Source organism: Accipiter gentilis, chromosome 15, assembly GCF_929443795.1.
Source record: "Accipiter gentilis chromosome 15, bAccGen1.1, whole genome shotgun sequence".
Lineage (NCBI taxonomy): Eukaryota > Metazoa > Chordata > Aves > Accipitriformes > Accipitridae > Astur > Astur gentilis.
The window spans coordinates 25,529,881-25,546,943 of NC_064894.1; the positions used below are offsets into that span (position 1 = coordinate 25,529,881).

Sequence of the window (17,063 nt, forward strand, 5' to 3'; positions counted from 1 at the left end):
ATGCTCACAGGCATCTAGTTATTAACGTTGCCTCATAATATTCCTTGTGGAGATGAACTGACTTGCACAGGACTAACTAAAAAACAGCACCAAGGGATGATCCTTGTGAAGATTCTTTCTAGTCTCATTGCCGGTAATGAGAATGAAAAGCAGTTTTGACTGAGGTGATCATGAACACAGCAAAAGAACCAGGGATAAATGGGCAATCTCTCAGTAAATATTTTCACAAAGCTTTTCAATAGGAATGTCAGTACTGCCGGTATCTTCATATTGAGATAATTCGCCCAGAAGTAAGTAAATAACACAGGAACACAGCAAAATGAGGAGCAGCTTAACCTCTTCGCTGAAATGGTAATTTGCCATGGACACTGATGCTTGACTTGATCTTTGAACTGGTTAAAGAAGTGGAGGAGAAGTGATCCATGTCATTCTTGAGATCAGAAACAGGTCAGCACTGCTGGGTTCACAGAGGGCACTTTTACTTACCCTTACTGCTCTATTCAAGAGAGTACAGAAAGCGAAGGGAATGCTAAGGTAAAGGGAAACACTTCTGAAGCACTGCTCAAGCTGGGTTGGTGGTGTGCTGGGATGCCACTGCTGGTCCTTGTTCAGGAACAGCTCCAAGTACGATCAGGGCTGGGCTGTGTTTTTTCTATGCCAGAAGGCTGGCACTCTCTTCCTGAGTGACCAAATCATGACTTCCACTCAGTCAAAGGATACGAGAGCCACTATCACAGAGTTTGTCAGGAGCGTTCTCAAAATACAAATAGGTGGGTGTTGCACTGGGAATACTATTTAGCCAATTATTTGTTAGTTCAGAATGACATACTTTGCACAATACACAGAATATTATATACACAAACATCCAGGTGGTCTTTAGCAGTTGGGCTGTTATGCAGAGCTTCTTGTCTGTCCTTGCGCTTTTTCCCATCTTTCACGAGAGAGCACCAACATCTACAGCAAAAAACTTCTCATATCTTGAAGGCCTCAATACAGAATGGCTGATCTTCAGTTGATCAGGGCTCTGGGAGTTAGACCAAAGAGGATCTATATTGTGCTGTTCATTTTAGGGAAGAGCTGAGGTAAGAAAAACAATGGCAGCACTAAAGAGTTGAAATTGTTTCCCCTTATAGATGCTTGCATAGATAAACAAACATTTGTGGTGGGAAGTCATGCATCTGGATTACATAGAAAGGACAAACAAAGCTTTTTCTTTGTCCTAAAATACAGTGTACCTTATTATGGGTTCAACCTTCCAAAATACTTTAGCCCATGGAAGAGTAAGAATAAGAGTTTCTCAATGAAATTCCTGTAAGAGTTGGTATCCCAAAACAGCTTGCACTTCCTGAGTCTCATTCTCAAGAAAAGACACACTGGGAGTTTATATTTAAAAGAGATTTCCATATGTGAAAGGATCCTCTCCAAAGCTATTGCAGATATCCTGCAATGACTTAGAATAGTGTACATTTGACAGTCAATACACCAAGCCCATCAACAATTTCATTTCTAAACAAGCAAACCTTCTCCGTTCCTCTGCCTCCTTCCTGGTCTTATTCAATACCCAATTTTCAGAACGCTCAGAAAAATCAAGCTATACTATAACTTTGGCAGAATTGTTCCTTGTTCCTTTCCCTGTTAAAGGGAAAAAAACATAAAGAGTATTTCTCTAAAAAGGTCAGCGACTACATATGTGTAATATATCCTGGCTTTAGTTTTACAATTTAAGAACACAGCTGGGTTGGGAGGTGGGAGCAGCTGGTCACGTTGTGCATGCTGTCGCTGTATGTACAGATGTTCTTCGGATGGCTGCTGGTCTGTATTTAAGTGGCTACAAAGAAAAGGCGCCTGCTTGGAAGATCTATGGCCAGTGCGGTTCGTCAGGGCTGGAGGGGAGCGGTCAGCAAACACTGTTCTGCTGAGCCTGTTCAGGGACGAATGCTCAGGCTGTCAAATATTAGCCAAAATGTCCTGCCAGTGGCGAATGCCCTGGAGCCAAGAAACCTCGGTGTACAATTCATTCTAGTGATCCTGCAGACAGGTATGTTTTTTACAAACTTGTGTTTTTCTGCTGAGAAAGGTTAATCCAAACAGTCCTGTCTGGCTGTGCTCATTAAGCGTTTGTGGTTTAGCAGGGATTTGTTCTTCATCAGCCTCCGATGACTGCAATGACCAGGTCCACAGACGTGCTGTGTTACTGCCGTCCTAACTGCTAGCACAATTGCTCAAGCACTATGGCAGTCTTAAGGCAGCTTCAGAAACTTTCAGAATATAATTAATTGCTTGTAAGAGAGGGAAAAAGACAATATATTCTGTGCAGGACAGCGGGGCCCCTTGAGCCTCCTCTGGAGCACACTGGGGAAATCATCAAGGAAAACAGTTATCGGCGGACGTTGAGGGGCACAGCTCTGGCAGTGCCAGCACGGAGCTGCCAGGCTCGGCTGGGAGAGGTGCCAGCACTGGAGGCAGCCTTTGCCTGAGCACAAACAGCTCCTTCATTAGCAGAGGGACGCGGAGCCGGGCGCTCAGGGAGCAGCCTCGGGAAAGGGGAGCTGCCAGCAGCCCCTGCGCCCTACACCCTGGCAACGTGCTCCGTCGTCTCCCCCTCCACTTCCCCGCGCTTCCCGGGAAGGCAACTCTTCCAGGCAGGACCGGGGGCCTCCTCCTCACCAGGTATTGCCTTCTCTCCCCACTTCTGGTTTGTGGGTTTTTTTGGACTGTATTTCTAGCCAAATTGGGAAACGTTAGATGACGGAGCCCTTCTGCTGCCGCGGGCTGGGAAGCGTGCCCGCAGAGGCTGTGCGGGGACCTCGCACTGCCCCGGGGACTTTCCACCAGCTCCTTAAGCTCAGGCAGGGAGGGATTTAGGTCACACGTAGAGGCGGCCATGCAGTATAAGCGCGGTGGCTGTCACGGCTGGTTGTGGCGTGAGCAGTGAGCGCAGGGTTTGGCCGGGGGGGTGTTTCGGCACCTGCTAAACCTCAGCTTCTCCCTGCTTCCCCCCCTCTCCCTGCAGAGAGGCAAGGGACTCAACAGCGCTCGCCCTGCGGGGAACGAGGATCGCAGACCTGTCCGGTTTGGGAGAAAAGCAAGAGCGTCGCTTGGCACGTAGGTGCTGCTGGTGGAGGTTACTATTGCCGGTAGCTTATAGGGTGGGTATAACCTACCAACATTTAGGAGGTATTTCCCGTGCATGCATATGCAAACAGCTGCCTGGAAGAGGAGCTGAGGCCTCCCCGGTAGCCTCGTGGTTCTGAGCCACCATCACAGGAGACCCCCCTGGTTTCTGGCAGTGGTGCAGAAAGGCTGAGGGGATCTCAAGGAGCCTCTGGTGTACCTCGTTCGGTGAAGAGAGAGCATCCTCACCTTCCTCCTGTGGCAGGTCCCAAATGTGTGTCTCGCAGAGCAGCCCAAATGACAGAAAAGGGCCTAGGCCAGAGTCAAAAGGACAAAATCAGGGCCCCCTTCTCAGCAAACCCCCAGGAATGGATGAAGCTTCATGAGGGTCTGTAACTACCTTTAGCAAAGAGCCTGGCAAAACCCCTCTCTGGGGTCAGGCAAAGGGAAGCAACACCGAGGGTGCTTATAAAGTGGGGAAGCGAACACACAAAAGAGTGATCTGCAAAAAAAGGAAGGGAGAAAGTGCTCCATGGATGGGGATGGTGGGCGCAGTCGCCCTGGTGAATGAGGAGTCCCTCCTCGTCCAGAAAGGCTGGAGCCTTTGCTCCCCGGTACTGCAGGCTACAGGCGATCCAATGTTTCAGCACTTAGATGTGGTAAGAGTTAGTTTAAAAAAAAAAAAAAAAAAAAAAAAAAGAAACCCACAGGACTTCAAAGGTAACAGGTGTTGGTTTTCTTTGGTTATTTCCTGTTGATCCATTTTCTGGTCAACAGTTCGGTTGGACTTTTTCAGCTGTTCAGTTGGGCATGTAAATATGCTCAGTGTAGTAGGTCAGCCGGGTTGCGACACAAGCGAAGAGCGGCCGGCGTGCCGGGGCAGCGTGCGTGTGGAGTTGGGCCATAGGGGGAAAAGGGTATGGCGAGGGGCTGCGCCTGGAACACAAAGATGCCAGAGCAATAGTGTTCGTGCAGCTCTTCCAGCTGAGGGATGCCGGGTTCCCGGGGTCTGTCACAGCTTGGAGGGACTGTGGGCCAAGAGGCTACAGCTGCAGCTGGCGGTGGGTGTGCATGTTCCTCCGGGTGTGCGTGTGCATATGCATGTATGTATGCTGGGGAGCAGCATATTTGTCCATATTGATTATGTTATCCACTGCTAGAATGATGTTGAGGCTGAAGGTTAGTGGCACTCAGTGGTGATACACAGGTATGTGAGGCAAGAAAGAATAAGGACGCCCTTGCATCACATGAAGCTGATACTGTCTCCTCAGCTGCGGGAGTGGGAAGATTGAGTCGCATCGCAAAACATTGCTATATTTTTAAAAATAATTTGTTCTGGCCTGGGAGGAGCAGGAGGGTGGCAGGGGCATGAAGCTCACCTCAGGCAGCCAATGTCCTCTTTGCTGGAGAATTACAGCTCCAAGTGGCTCTGTCTGGCTTCTGTGCCATTCTTCTGACACCATGAAAGGACAGAGAGCTAAAGGGTACCTGACACCCTTCCCCTCCCTCCCCAGCAGTTCCTGCAACTGATTTAAATGCCGATTTTTGGAAAAACCCTCAGCACAAGCCAGTCTGAGGAGGTGGGAAGCGTCACGCCGCTGGCATTAAGCTGGCCTGCCGCATCAGCTGAAAATAGTTTCTCCCCCCGCGCCCTCCCAGCAAGGTGCAGGCTCCCTGCCGGGGCAGAGCCGCAGATGAGCCTTGCGCTCGTGGCAGGGTCAGTGGCTCTGCAAAGCCCGAGCCGTGCTTGCACGTACAAGCACACGTAGCCTCTGCTTTGCACCCGGGTGATTTTTGGCACATTAGCACGTTCAGGCTGGATGCGCTGCTGGATTGCAGCAGAAAGTGCTAGGAAAACGGTGTGTATGATGGGTGCCTGTCACGGCCTTCCGAGCCATTCCCGCGGGCTCCAACACCATCAGCAGCCCCTTTCCACCCTCACTGGCTTTTGCAACATTGGGATCAGTTGATATCGAACTGCCTCATCTGCGAAAATCCCATCCGAATTGGGAAGACTTGTGAAACCTGAACCTCCGCCAAGCCACAGCTCCCCTTTCTTCCCCAGCAGCGGGGAGGTCAGTCAGGAAATTCAATCTTCACCATGGTCCAAGGGCTTCAGCGAACCAGAGCACATGTCTGGCAGACACATAATGTACCCAGCGCATATGTTCCAGCAGGACTGCGGTCGTCCACGGACTGCTGGGAGGCTCACTGGGCATGCTGACAGCCTCACGCGATTTCCACAGCTGCCAGTGCTGAGTGAGGTTTGTTAATAAAAATGTGTTTAGACACCTTTCTCAAAACCAATTTTCCTAACCAAAGGAATTTCAGCATTACTAAAACTCCCCCAATTTCTTGTTACTCTTTCTTTTTTTCTTTCCCTGTGGTTTTTTTTGTTTGTTTGTTTGTTTGAGTTTTTTTAATAACAATTACCAGTACAAAATATTCTGGAGGTTATGGTATGGAAACATACACTGTCCGTGCTCTGACCCTCCACAGGTGTTCCCGGTGCAGGTGGCTGAGGCAGCCTGGGGCAATGGTAGAGCTGAGGGATGCAGCTCCCATTCAAATCAGCATTTTATCAGACTGGGTTTGGGGGTGACAGCAGTGCAGGCCAGTGGTTCTGGATCAGGATTCATCGTTACCTCTACACTACATCCTCTTTCCCTGCTGTGTGGACACTTTTATAGTCAGCTTGTGAAAGAAGATGTAATAATTAACAAACAGGAAGAAACTTAAGAATCTCCCTGAGAGGAAGAAAAGGGGCTGTAACAACCCTTGGCTGCAATGCAGAAGGAATGCAATGACGGGCAACAGTGCCTGCTCCTCTCTCCCTTCCTACATAGTAGGGATATAAAATTTTAAGTAGTAAAACCTCAGGGGTAAGTGAGAAGCTGTGTGAAGGGTTATGAGCAAGGATCTCATAAATAAACCTGACCTATCATAATCCCACACAGTCTGTCTTGCCTAAACTTGCATCAAAGATGCCAAAAGCCACAGGAAGATGGGAAGTCAGCCCATCCTTATAACTGCAGGCACTGCTTTCCAGAAAAGGCTCTCGGAAAGCAGCTAGTGAGGCTGGGTTTCTACAGTCAACGAAGAGCGACTCCTCTAGGAGAAAGCAAGACTGTAAAGGAGCAAGAGCAAAGGTCTATATCACTCGGCATCCACTCCAAGAGTGAATACTGGTGATACTCCAGGAAAACGTAAGAGCCATAGGCAAAGGAGATTCTCCCCTACATCCCCGCTCAGCTTTTGGCAGTAACCCTCGAAGGAGTGCCCGAGCCAGCAGGTGCACCCCGACTCGCCTGTTTCAAACCTGCTGAAGGATTTATCACCCCTGGTGTTGCCCAGTCTCCTCTGGGCCCATTTAGTTCCTGGCTTTGGGGAGTTTGCAAGGCACACTGAGTTGCATGGTTCAGTTGTGCTTTGTGCCCTCACCGGTGTGAAACCTGTGACCTGGCCGTGGTCAGGCACATAGGCTGGCACCTCACTGGGACGGGCAGCCAGGCGATTGTCAACCAGGAGCTGTGTGCCACTCGCCAGTGCAGGTGCCAAGATCCGAAACTTGGCCGGGACAAGGGAAAATAGAGATGCTGCACCTCCTGGAGTAGCCATCAGCAGTTGAAGATACTGAGGAGTAGAGTGGACCTGCTCCAGGACATAAAGCAGATTATAAAGCAAGGCAGAGAGAAGCAAATACAGAGGCTCTTGGGGTAGTGAGGCTGGCTGGCTCCTGGGGACCACTTTGTGCTGCCAGGAGAGCGTGGCAGACTCAGAGGTCCATTAATCTGTCCAAGGGCAGTGCTCACGCTGGCAGGTATGGGGCCAAGGATGGGTTGGAGAGCTCAGGTCACTAGGGACACAAAATGCCCCAGGGTACAGGTAGCTTCTCTTCCCACAGTCCTCCCACCAAGGCATCGTGGGATCCAATTTTTGGATGTGGGAGTGTAAACAGCCAGGCTGTACCTTGTGAAACTACGCACTGTGTTTAATAGCTAAAATTCCTGTTTTGTAGAACAGAGTTAAGCAGGTAACCCAGTCCTCAGGGTTGGAGGGAGAGCCCTACACAGCAGTGGAACTAAGATGCATGTTAAGAAAAACATCTCCACAATGCGCTGGACCCTTTGCTCTGTGTAATCGATTTGCTTCCTGTGCAATTTCCTTCTGCTGCCCAGGCAGTGACAGACCTCATTGCTGGAGATCCTGATGTTCAGACAACCTTTTTGCTCATGGTGCCTAAAAGCCAGTTTCCCCAGAGCTCCGGCTCTTGCCCCTGGCACAATGGAAAATGGACGGGTGCCTCACTCCCTTGGGTTTTATTGAAAAAACCTTGCCCCACGTTGCTACAGCCCAAACATCAGTGCTATACGTACAGATTGCTCTCTTGCCCTTTGCTCTTGTGCTGAGAATGGGGTAGTGACTCTTGAAATACTTTAGAAAAATTTGTCTTCATATCGAAGGCTGATGATTTTTTTGATCTTCATCTTAGTCTTGCTTGTGTGCAGCAGTTAGTCTTCAATTAGCTGCCCCAGGGAGGGTTATGTTACATCTTGTGTGGGTATTTCATAGCCTGACTAAGGCGTCCAGCAAGGATGTTGGTGATACGGGATATGTTATTTCCAAATGTAGGTAGGTACCTCTCCTCTGGCTCTGCACCCTGGAGATGGCAGCACCCAAGGTCGCAGTGGTTGGCGCGGGAGTCATCGGCCTGTCCACAGCGCTGTGCATCACGGAGACTTGCCCCAGCTGCTCTGTGACGGTCCTTTCAGACCAGTTCAGCCCCAACACGACGAGTGATGTTGCAGCCGGGATGCTCATCCCTCACACCTACCCAGGTGCGTGCAACTCGGCGTGCCGGTGCCTGTGGCACCTCATACGGCTGCGTGCCCAGGTGTGCAGCGATGCAGAGATGTTCAGGAAGAAAAGTGCAATGACCTGTGTTCCCCGTCTGTCCCGTCTCCTCGACACTGGCTTCTCTTCTTTGCATCATTCCTCTCCGCATGTTTGCTTTTGTTTACATGCAGGCACACCAATCCACGTGCAGAAGCAGTGGTTCAAAGAGACCTTCACTTTCCTTTTTGCCATCAGCAACTCACCCGAGGCATCAGAGGCTGGCATTCACCTGGTCTCTGGGTAAGAACAGGCTCCCCCCGGGCAGCCTTTGGTATGTTTGTGCTGTTTGCTGGAGCAGGCAGAGAGGTTTTCCTTGCTGGACTTCAGGCGTATTCCCTTCATGGAGTAGCTCTTATAACTATATTCCCAAGAAACTGCATTGCAACTGCTCAGATAAAATGTATTTTCAAGCAAAATTCATGCATAGGTGTGCACAGAGAAACCATTCAAGACTGGCCGGCACCAAATGTCTTTTAATAGCTGATGTTTTCCGTACTGTCATCCACCAGTTGCTGGCAGCAGGGGAGGTCTCCATAGGGATGGGACTGCAGGATCTTCCAGCTTCAGCAACTAGGTATAGGGATGCAATTTACAGGGAGGGGAGTTGTTGGGGGTGTTTTGTGCTGCCTATTATGCACACAGAAATTTGCCTCTTGCGAGTGTTGAGGCTGGCCGCTCTGTAGCTTTATGGGTACCCAAAAAAATGTGGCCAGGTGTGCAAGTGGCCCTACACGAAGGTCCAGTTAGGGTGGCCACAGCTGTGGTGGGGACACTGTGTGAGGGGATTTTGTACTTCTACAGTTGGAATTACATACAGTATAGCTGGAAGAACTCTCTCTGGTTTATTTACCCAGGTGTGTCACTCTCAAGCTCGGCTTTGGCAGCCCTCTGCCTGTTTGCCAAGGCGGGTATTGCAGTAGCAGGCAGCAATGTTTCCCTGTTGTTGTTACCCTTGCAGAGCTGCACTGATGAGCGGGAAGAGGTTCCTGAGTTTGTGCTAAGATTGCTGTGACACATAACATGGCAGAGCAATAGCAGCTAAGTTTCACAGCTTTTTCTCTGTGTCCTTTAGGTGGCAGGTCTTTAAAAACGCTCCCAAGGAAGAGTTACCTTTCTGGTCAGATGTCGTCCTGGGATTTCGACCAATGTCCGAAGCAGAACTCCAAAAGTTTCCGCAATACCGATTTGGTCAGGCCTTTACGACACTGAAATGTGACTGTCCACCCTACCTGCTGTGGCTGGAGAAAAGGTTGGTTTTGCTGCAGGTTGGGCATGCAGAGAAAAACCCAGGCAGAGGGACTGAGGGCAACCTAGAGACTCCTTGAGAGCCTTAGGTTTGGACCAAATTAGAAAAGGGCTGTTTCTCACCAGGGAAAATGCAGCAAGCACAAGAAATAAATACCCAATTTTTCCAAAATGTGAAAGACCCCATTTTTGCAATGTCCACTTTCTACCACTGTGGCTGTACAGTGGGGCTTAGCGTGGGAGCGCCTCTGGGCATCGGACCGACACAGCCACAGGGGCCACGCTTGGCCAGCCAGACCTTGAACGTACATCGGGAGTGTGCCAAGTCGTAAGAAAACCTGTGGGTGCTCCTCATTTGTCAAACTTCCCAAATAATATCCCTCTGTTCTTGAAGATACGTCCAGCCCCTGGGACAATAGGCATCTCTGAGAAGATGTCTTACCAGAAGATTTTGCACTGAAGAGGGAGCTGGACCAATTAATCTCAAATTTGGTCAACAATTGGAGTCATTTCTTAATCCAGTCAGGTGAAAAAAGGTCAAATGGCATCACCTTGTAGCAAACCTTTTGGAAACGTTAGCCTGCCTAAGATGGGTGATGTACCCACTCCAAGGAGTCGTGGCTTCAGAGTTCGTGCCTGGATTGACATGAAAGTTAGAAAATTTGCCAATTTGCCAGTTTCCAGATTTCCCCAAAATACGTGGATTTTGGAGAACTGTAGGAGAGTCAGGACGCAGATCTAAAAATCTTCTGACACCTGGGATATGCATTTAATGCATTTAATCACCCCTAAAGTGAGCAAATAGCTGTCTCCGCTTGAGAGAAAGCGATATGCTGCAAGCTGATTTGAGGTTAAGTAAAGAGACATGTACCGACACCATGGTACAAATTGCCAGCTGAACCGGTTGCTTGGATGCTTTTCATCTCACTGCAAAATGTGAAAAACATGTTTCTTGTTCTAGCAGCCAGCCAGGCTGGGAGTACTCCAGTGGCACCAGTGCCACGTGAGCTCTATGCTGTCTCCTCGGTGCGCACGCTCTGTCATGTTTCATTGCCTCACCGAATCGGAAATTTCTGCTGAAGCACGACTAAGTTGTACAACCCATTTAGTATCTGCCATGTGATTTCTGCCCTCTCCTTATTCCTGCTATAGCCTTCTTATTTCTCCAAGGATGTAGTCGAATAAGATGATCAAACTCCTTTTCTTTCTCTTCTCTCTGGTGATGAGAAATGAGAGCATCTTAAACATGTAACTAATTCTCAAACCCCTAGTGACTTGAGCAGTATTTATAGACCATTCTCTTGGCAGTCCACAAGGAAAATTGGTTTTGTGCCCACCTTGCTGGTCCAAAAATGGACTTCAGGAATTTTTTCCTGCTTGCTTGCCTGAATTCAGGAGTTTTCAGCAGGTTTTTTTATTGGTGTATTTTTTTATGGCATGATGGCGGAATCCCAATTACAATGCTTAGGAGCTCTCCCAGCCAGCCTGAATGTCCTGCTGCACGCAAACCCCCGTCCCCAGAGCATCAGCTGTGCCCTGCATCCTCGGCTCACTCTTTGTGAGTGCTTTGTAGGAAACCACTGCCTTTGCAGCGGGGTTGATCACTTTGCCAGCTGCCGGAGTATTGCAAAGGACAGGATTCCCCACGTAATGCATTGCCATCACAGACCTGTCTCCTGACTTGCTCATGCTAAGGTCCCTGCTAAAACCCCCAGCTGACTGGATGCAGTGGACAACATCCATCTCACACCAGTGTTTTTCCCTAGGGAAAGGCTTCTAGCTTCAGGCAAGTTCGGGGTGGAATATGGCTTGAAATTGAGCTCAGAGATGAACCTCAAGAAGGGGTGAATTTTGCTGAAGAGCAGACATGGATGTATAGTGCTCTGAGCTGTCCTGGGTGACTCCGGGCTGCTCCTCTAGAAGGGTATGGGTCTCCTGGGGGTCCCGTGCCACATCTGCCCAGCTTGCGGGGACATCTTGGGTACCCCAGGGCCTCGCACATGGCACTAGATGACTAAGTGGTGCCTAATATCAGGGGGGTGAGTTGGGAATGAATGCGACGGTGTGTAACAGGCACGTTAGAGGGGGTGTAGTATGATAGTGTTGTCACTAGCAGAAGTAAGTTGGGGAATAAGTCTGATATTTTTCAGCTTGCTTGAGCTGTTAAAGCTTGGTATGGTTATAGAAATGAATCAATGAGACCATGAGGAGCTGACTGTCTGCCTAGGGTCTTATGCCAGATCCTTCTCTAATATTGATCAACGTGCTGCATCTTTTCCAGCCCAAAAAAGCTAAACAATAGCTTTGATCCAATGAAATCAGACAAATCACAAACAGAAACCCCGTGACATTTTCTTTGCTTTTTGTCCCATCTGTTTGGTTTAGATCGGTATGTTAAAGGCAATCTATCTCATTTACTTAATGTGCATAATAATTGTGTGAGGGTTTGGGGGTTTCTTTTCTGCCTCACTTCTTGGAGTCTTTTTGTAGGTTGAAAGCAACCGGCGTCCAGATGCACACCAGAAAAGTTACAGACTTGTGGGACCTGCACAGCGAATATAATGTCGTCGTCAACTGCGCGGGCATCGGAGCCCACCAGCTGGTGGGGGATGAGAAGCTCTTCCCCGTCAGGGGACAAGTACTCAAGGTTCATGCTCCTTGGGTGAAAAACTTCATCCGGGATGGGGATGGCTTAACTTACGTCTACCCGGGGATACACAGGGTAACCCTAGGGGGAACCAGGGAAAAGGGGAGCTGGAGTCTCTCCCCTGATCCTGGCACTACCAAAGACATCTTTGACAGATGTTGCTCCCTTGAGCCCTCACTGCGGGGAGCTCAGGATATGGAGGTGAAGGTGGGCCTGAGGCCATCCCGGCGCTGCGTGAGACTGCAGAGAGAGGTCTTGAGCCGAGGAGGACGTAAGCTCCTGGTGGTCCACAACTATGGGCACGGGGCAGGTGGCTTTTCGGTGCAGAGGGGCACAGCCAAAGAGGCTGCTCGCTTGGTGGGAGAGTGCATCGCTACCCTGCCAGGCTCCTCATCGAGGGCCAAGCTTTGAATCCCAGAGGCTACTTTCACATTTACAACAGGCTAGTATTGCATCTCCTAGTAGCAGCTTTGGACTTTTATTCTATTACTGAGTGGAAGGAACCTAAGACAGCAGCTTGTGCCATTGCAGGTGCTCGGTGGTATCTCACCTGGCATGATGGGTTGATCCAAGTATTAGTCCAGCTGTCCTTCTCCTCTATCTGGCATTGTTTCTACCCTGGGAATTTCTCCTAGCCTCATGTTAAGGAGAAGGCAAGATGGTAAATATTCTTCACATGACAGGGATCAGATTGCTGCAGTATAATACAAATAACATCAATTTAGCACTTCTTCATCTGCATCTAAAGGGTATTGGATGCACTAGGTTCATATTCGGTAAGAACTAGTTCTCTCCTCTTGTACCAAATCTAATCTAGTATTGCCCTTGTTCCCAGCATCTTACTACTAAACTTTACCATCTTCCATATGATTTACAAGGAAAAGAAAACCCCAAGCAGTGCTGCATTACAGTGGTCCAGGTCAGCTCTTACAGAAAGCAACAGTAGGTCACTGTCATGCACAGTGACCAGGCAATCATGATTTTAAGAGAAGATCTGTGACACTGATCACTGCATTTGCTCATATTACTCCTCAGGGAACTTAACACAAAGTTTCTGCGAGAGGAAGTTGCCCCATATGAGCTACAGTTTTGTGCATCTTTTCTCACGCTTGTTTACAAATCTTTTTTTTTTTTCGCAGAGCGTCTCAGGGTTTGCTCTCAGACACAGATGATTCCCCCCCCCCCCCCCCCCCATAGCAGCATTGACATGGCCCATGTTCTACAGAAGAGGATTTTTCAGGGTGGGCTAGGGAGTGCAAGCATCTCTTTTCTACTTCGCATGAGCACTGGCTGCTTTTCTCGCAACAGCTGATACGAATAAACCAGTGACAAACCAACAAGGATCTTAACACCAGCCTCAGTTTCATAAGGGAGAGAAGAGCCATTTAAGACTAAAACACTCCAAAGACAAATTTTTCTGTAACTGGACATGAGCAAGCTCCTCTGCTGTAAGGTAGCTGAGCCACCGAAGCCCAGATCCTCAGATCCTCACTTCATGGCAGAGGCTGAACTGGGCTTTACCCTCCCCTCAGCAGTTCAAGCTCTTTGACGTGGCTGAAGATAGTCACTCCCCAAAGTTGGAGCTTACCATCAAGGCGTAGGTCTGACTCTTAGCGATTAAACCACTCATTAGCTCTTAAATGGCTCATTCAAGAGCGTTAGCATATCCACTTTTGTCTAGGTTTTTTTGTCCTTACAGCTACAAAACAAATCAAACTCCTTCAAGAATTCACACGGCTAAGATGAACTGATAAATAAAGTTCTAATAATGGAGCAAAGGTCACTTCTGTAGTGTTTCCTTTCATAAAAAAGGGTTTTTCTTTGATTTGGGATGGCCTGACAGGGCCAAGAAAGGCCACGTTCAGACATGGCTGCCAGCTCCTGCTGTTCTCGGCAGGGATGAGGACAGTTATCCTTTGCAAGGGGCAGCTGTCAGGAGAAACATCACCAAATTAAATTGTAGGGATAGCTGTCAGAAGAAACATCACCAAATTAAATTGTAGGTCAATAAGCGCCTGGGATCAGCCTAAGCCAGCCCTGCCTTCAATAGCCTTGCCCTCCTCTCCTCAGCTCTGAAGGCTAATTTTGCATTCCTTCCCCCATCATTTGTCCTTTCCAGCAGTACGAGAGGACAGAGCTGCTGCTTTTGGCAGCAGTGTTGGCGTAGGGTTTGTCAAACTGCAGCTTTGCCCTCAGCTAACACGGAACATAGTAATACATGGAAAAAGAACATGAGAATGGGCTATTTTTTCTTAATCTTGATTTTAATCTTGAAAAGTAACAAACAGTGTATCCTATCCTGGAACAAGAAACACTACTAATGCTAATAGGATGTTCATAGCCCCACGAGAGCCCCAGAGCTCTGGTTGTGTGCTTCTGCTCTGCAGGGTGGCAGGGTTTCTTCTAATATACTTCTAAAAGTTGTCTGGTTGACAAAAATTGTCAAAATAGGTTCAGCTGCAAGGCCTATCAGTCTGGTGTCCTAGCTCTGGCCATGGCCAGCAGTGGAGAGGGCCACCTCTGGCCATTCCTGGCCTCAGGGGCTTCCTCAGCTGAGGGGTAGCTTAATGTTTCATGGCCCTCAGATGATTTATCTTCCACACATTTGTCGACTTGCTTCTGAAACCATGTATGGTGCTTTTGTAGTCCCTGGCATCTTGTGACCACAGGTTCTGTAAAAGGAGACATTTCCTTCCCAGAAGCAGAGCTCCTTGCCTTTATCTTCATCTTGAACCTGGAAACATAATTCGAAGCCCCTTTCTTGCCTCTTATGAGAAATGGTTACTAATTATTTTCCATGATCCTTCTTGAATTTATAACGCTGCACCATACTCCCTCTCAGAACCCTCTTTCCCACCTTGAAGAATCTTGGTTTATGTAGCTGCTACCCACATAAAGTCATCCCATACCTTTGGTATTCCTTCTTGCCCATCTTTATACCTTTTCTCACTCTAACATACCCTTTTTGAGATGGAGGGACCAGAACTGCACACAGTACTCATGATAGAGGATGAACCTTGTATTCAATTAATTACATCTCTCTTCCCTTCCTAATAATTTCTTACATTTAATTGCTTTATAGTCACTAACAAGCTTTTAACTGACATTTGAATAGAACTACCTAATTGCAAGATATCTGTCTTGAATGGTACTAGCTGGTTCAGAGGCCATTGCTGAGGCTGGATAATGAGGGGGGTCTTCCTCCCAACTCAGCCCTGTGTTTTTCTCTGCTGTTATCCACACTGGATTTCACCTGCCAGTACTTCGCTCAGACTCACAAGATGGTTTTTGCAGCTCCTTTCAGGCAGTTTGCATTTTACTACCTTGAATAAGCTGGTAGCACCAGCAGACCAAGCCACTTCACCATTTACTGGTGACTGATGGGTATGTATGTGGGTTAGCATTGGTGACTTCTCTCCACTGTGAAAAACAGCTGATTTATCCTTACCTTGTCTCTCTATCCTATATGCAGTCGCTGACTCATGAGAGGATCTTCCATCTTATCCCATGCCAGATTAGCTTATTTATGAGTCCTTGGTCACTGATGTTATTAATGGTTTTCCAGAAGCTGAGCGGATCATACCGAGTGGATTGCTCTAGTCTGCAGCTTCACTGTTTCCTCTGAAGCCATAAGAGGGTGGTGAAGCACAGCTTCATCACTCCTCACTGCAAAGCTCTGCCAATTCTTCCCTCTTAGTCCATACCTGTCCTTGCAACTATTCTATTACCATGGCTTTTACCGTTTGCCTGCCATGGGTGTCAGATTTAGTGGTTTGCATTTCTCTAGATCCCTCACAGCACTTAGAAGAAAACAGTGTACATGCCATCCTCTTTTTTCTTTGGCTGTTTTAAGTAAAAGGTTATACACCTGTATTGGGTTTGTGTGGCAAGGTTTTGGTAGTGGGAGGGTTGTGGGGGTGGCTTCTGTGAGAAGCTGCTGGAAGCTTCCCCCGTGTCCGACAGAGCCAATGCCAGCCGGCTCTAAGACAAACCCACTGCCAGCCAAGGCTGAGCCCATCAGCGATGGTGGTAGTGCCTCTGGGAGAACAGATTTCAGAAGGGGAAGAAACCCCAGCAACTGCAGCTGAAGAGAGGAGTGAGAACATGTGAGAGCACCAGCCCTGCAGCCCCCCAGGTGAGTGCAGAAGGAGGGGAGGAGATGCTCCAGGCGCCGGAGAAGAGATTCCCCTGCAGCCCGTGGTGATGAAGACCCTGGTGAGGCAGGCTGTCCCCCTGCAGCCCAGGGAGCTCCACGGGGGAGCAGATCTCCACCTGCAGCCCGGGGAGGACCCCACGCCGGAGCAGGGGGATGCCCGAAGGAGGCTGTGACCCCGTGGGAAGCCCACGCTGGAGCAGGCTCCTGGCAGGACCTGTGGATCTGTGGAGAGAGGAGCCCACGCTGGAGCAGGTTTTCTGGCAGGACTTGTGACCCTGCGGGGGACCCACGCTGGAGCAGTGTGCTCCTGAAGGACTGCACACCGTGGGAAGGGACCCACACTGGAGCAGTTCATGAAGAACTGCAGCCCATGGGAGGGACCCACGCTGGAGCAGTTCGTGGAGGGCTGTCTCCCGTGGGAGGGACCCACGCTGGAGCAGTTCGTGGAGGGCTGTCTCCCGTGGGAGGGACCCCACGCTGGAGCAGGGGAAGAGCGTGAGGAGTCCTGCCCCTGAAGAGGATGAAGCAGCAGAGACAAGGTGTGATGAACTGACCCCAACCCACATTCTCCTGCGCCACTGGGGGGTAGGTAAAGAATCTGGGAGTGAAGCTGTGCCCAGGAAGAAGGGAAGGCTGGAGGGATGGGTTTTTGAGATTTAGTTTTATTTCTCATTACCCTACTCTGGTTGATTGGCAATAAATTAAGTTAATTTTCCCCAAGCTGAGTCTGTTTTGCCTGTGATCGTAATTGGTGAGTGATCTCTCCTGTCCTTATCTCAACCCAGGAGCCCTTTGTTATATTTTCTCTCCCCTGTCCAGCTGAGGGGGGGGGGGGGAGGGGAGTGATAGAACGGTTTTGGTGGGTACCTGGTGTCCAGCCAGGGTCAACCCACCACAACACCAGCCCTGATAGTGCAGCAATTTCCCATTAACATTCCTTAAAACCCCACAAGCAAGTAACATCTGCTTCTCAGGAATTTGTTACTATCCCTCACATCTATTTGT

At 49.1% G+C, this 17,063-nt stretch overlaps 1 protein-coding gene across 3 annotated transcripts; it reads left to right on the plus strand.

Moving 5' to 3' along the window:
* The first annotated feature begins 2,482 nt into the window (after positions 1 to 2,482).
* On the plus strand, positions 2,483 to 16,284 carry DDO (D-aspartate oxidase). Of its 3 annotated transcripts, none has more exons than XM_049818267.1 (5): positions 2,565 to 2,670; positions 7,747 to 7,952; positions 8,142 to 8,250; positions 9,083 to 9,259; positions 11,746 to 16,284. In XM_049818267.1, the coding sequence occupies exons 2-5, from the start codon at positions 7,781 to 7,783 to the stop codon at positions 12,311 to 12,313; spliced, it is 1,026 nt and encodes a 341-aa protein (XP_049674224.1). In that variant the 5' UTR covers positions 2,565 to 2,670; positions 7,747 to 7,780; the 3' UTR covers positions 12,314 to 16,284. The 3 variants fall into 3 exon arrangements, with proteins under 3 accessions (XP_049674227.1, XP_049674224.1, XP_049674226.1); XM_049818269.1 differs by lacking the exon at positions 2,565 to 2,670 and adding an exon at positions 4,108 to 4,175; XM_049818270.1 differs by lacking the exon at positions 7,747 to 7,952 and having other exon boundaries at positions 2,483 to 2,670.
* Positions 16,285 to 17,063: the final 779 nt, after the last annotated feature.

Bases quoted from the DNA above. Each gene is read 5' to 3' on its own strand.
- DDO (XM_049818267.1), top strand. From the start codon at position 7,781: ATGGCAGCACCCAAGGTCGCAGTGGTTGGCGCGGGAGTCATCGGCCTG. The intron at 7,953-8,141 runs GTGCGTGCAACT...GTTTACATGCAG, and splicing joins CATCCCTCACACCTACCCAG to GCACACCAATCCACGTGCAG. The intron at 9,260-11,745 runs GTTGGTTTTGCT...GTCTTTTTGTAG, and splicing joins CTGCTGTGGCTGGAGAAAAG to GTTGAAAGCAACCGGCGTCC.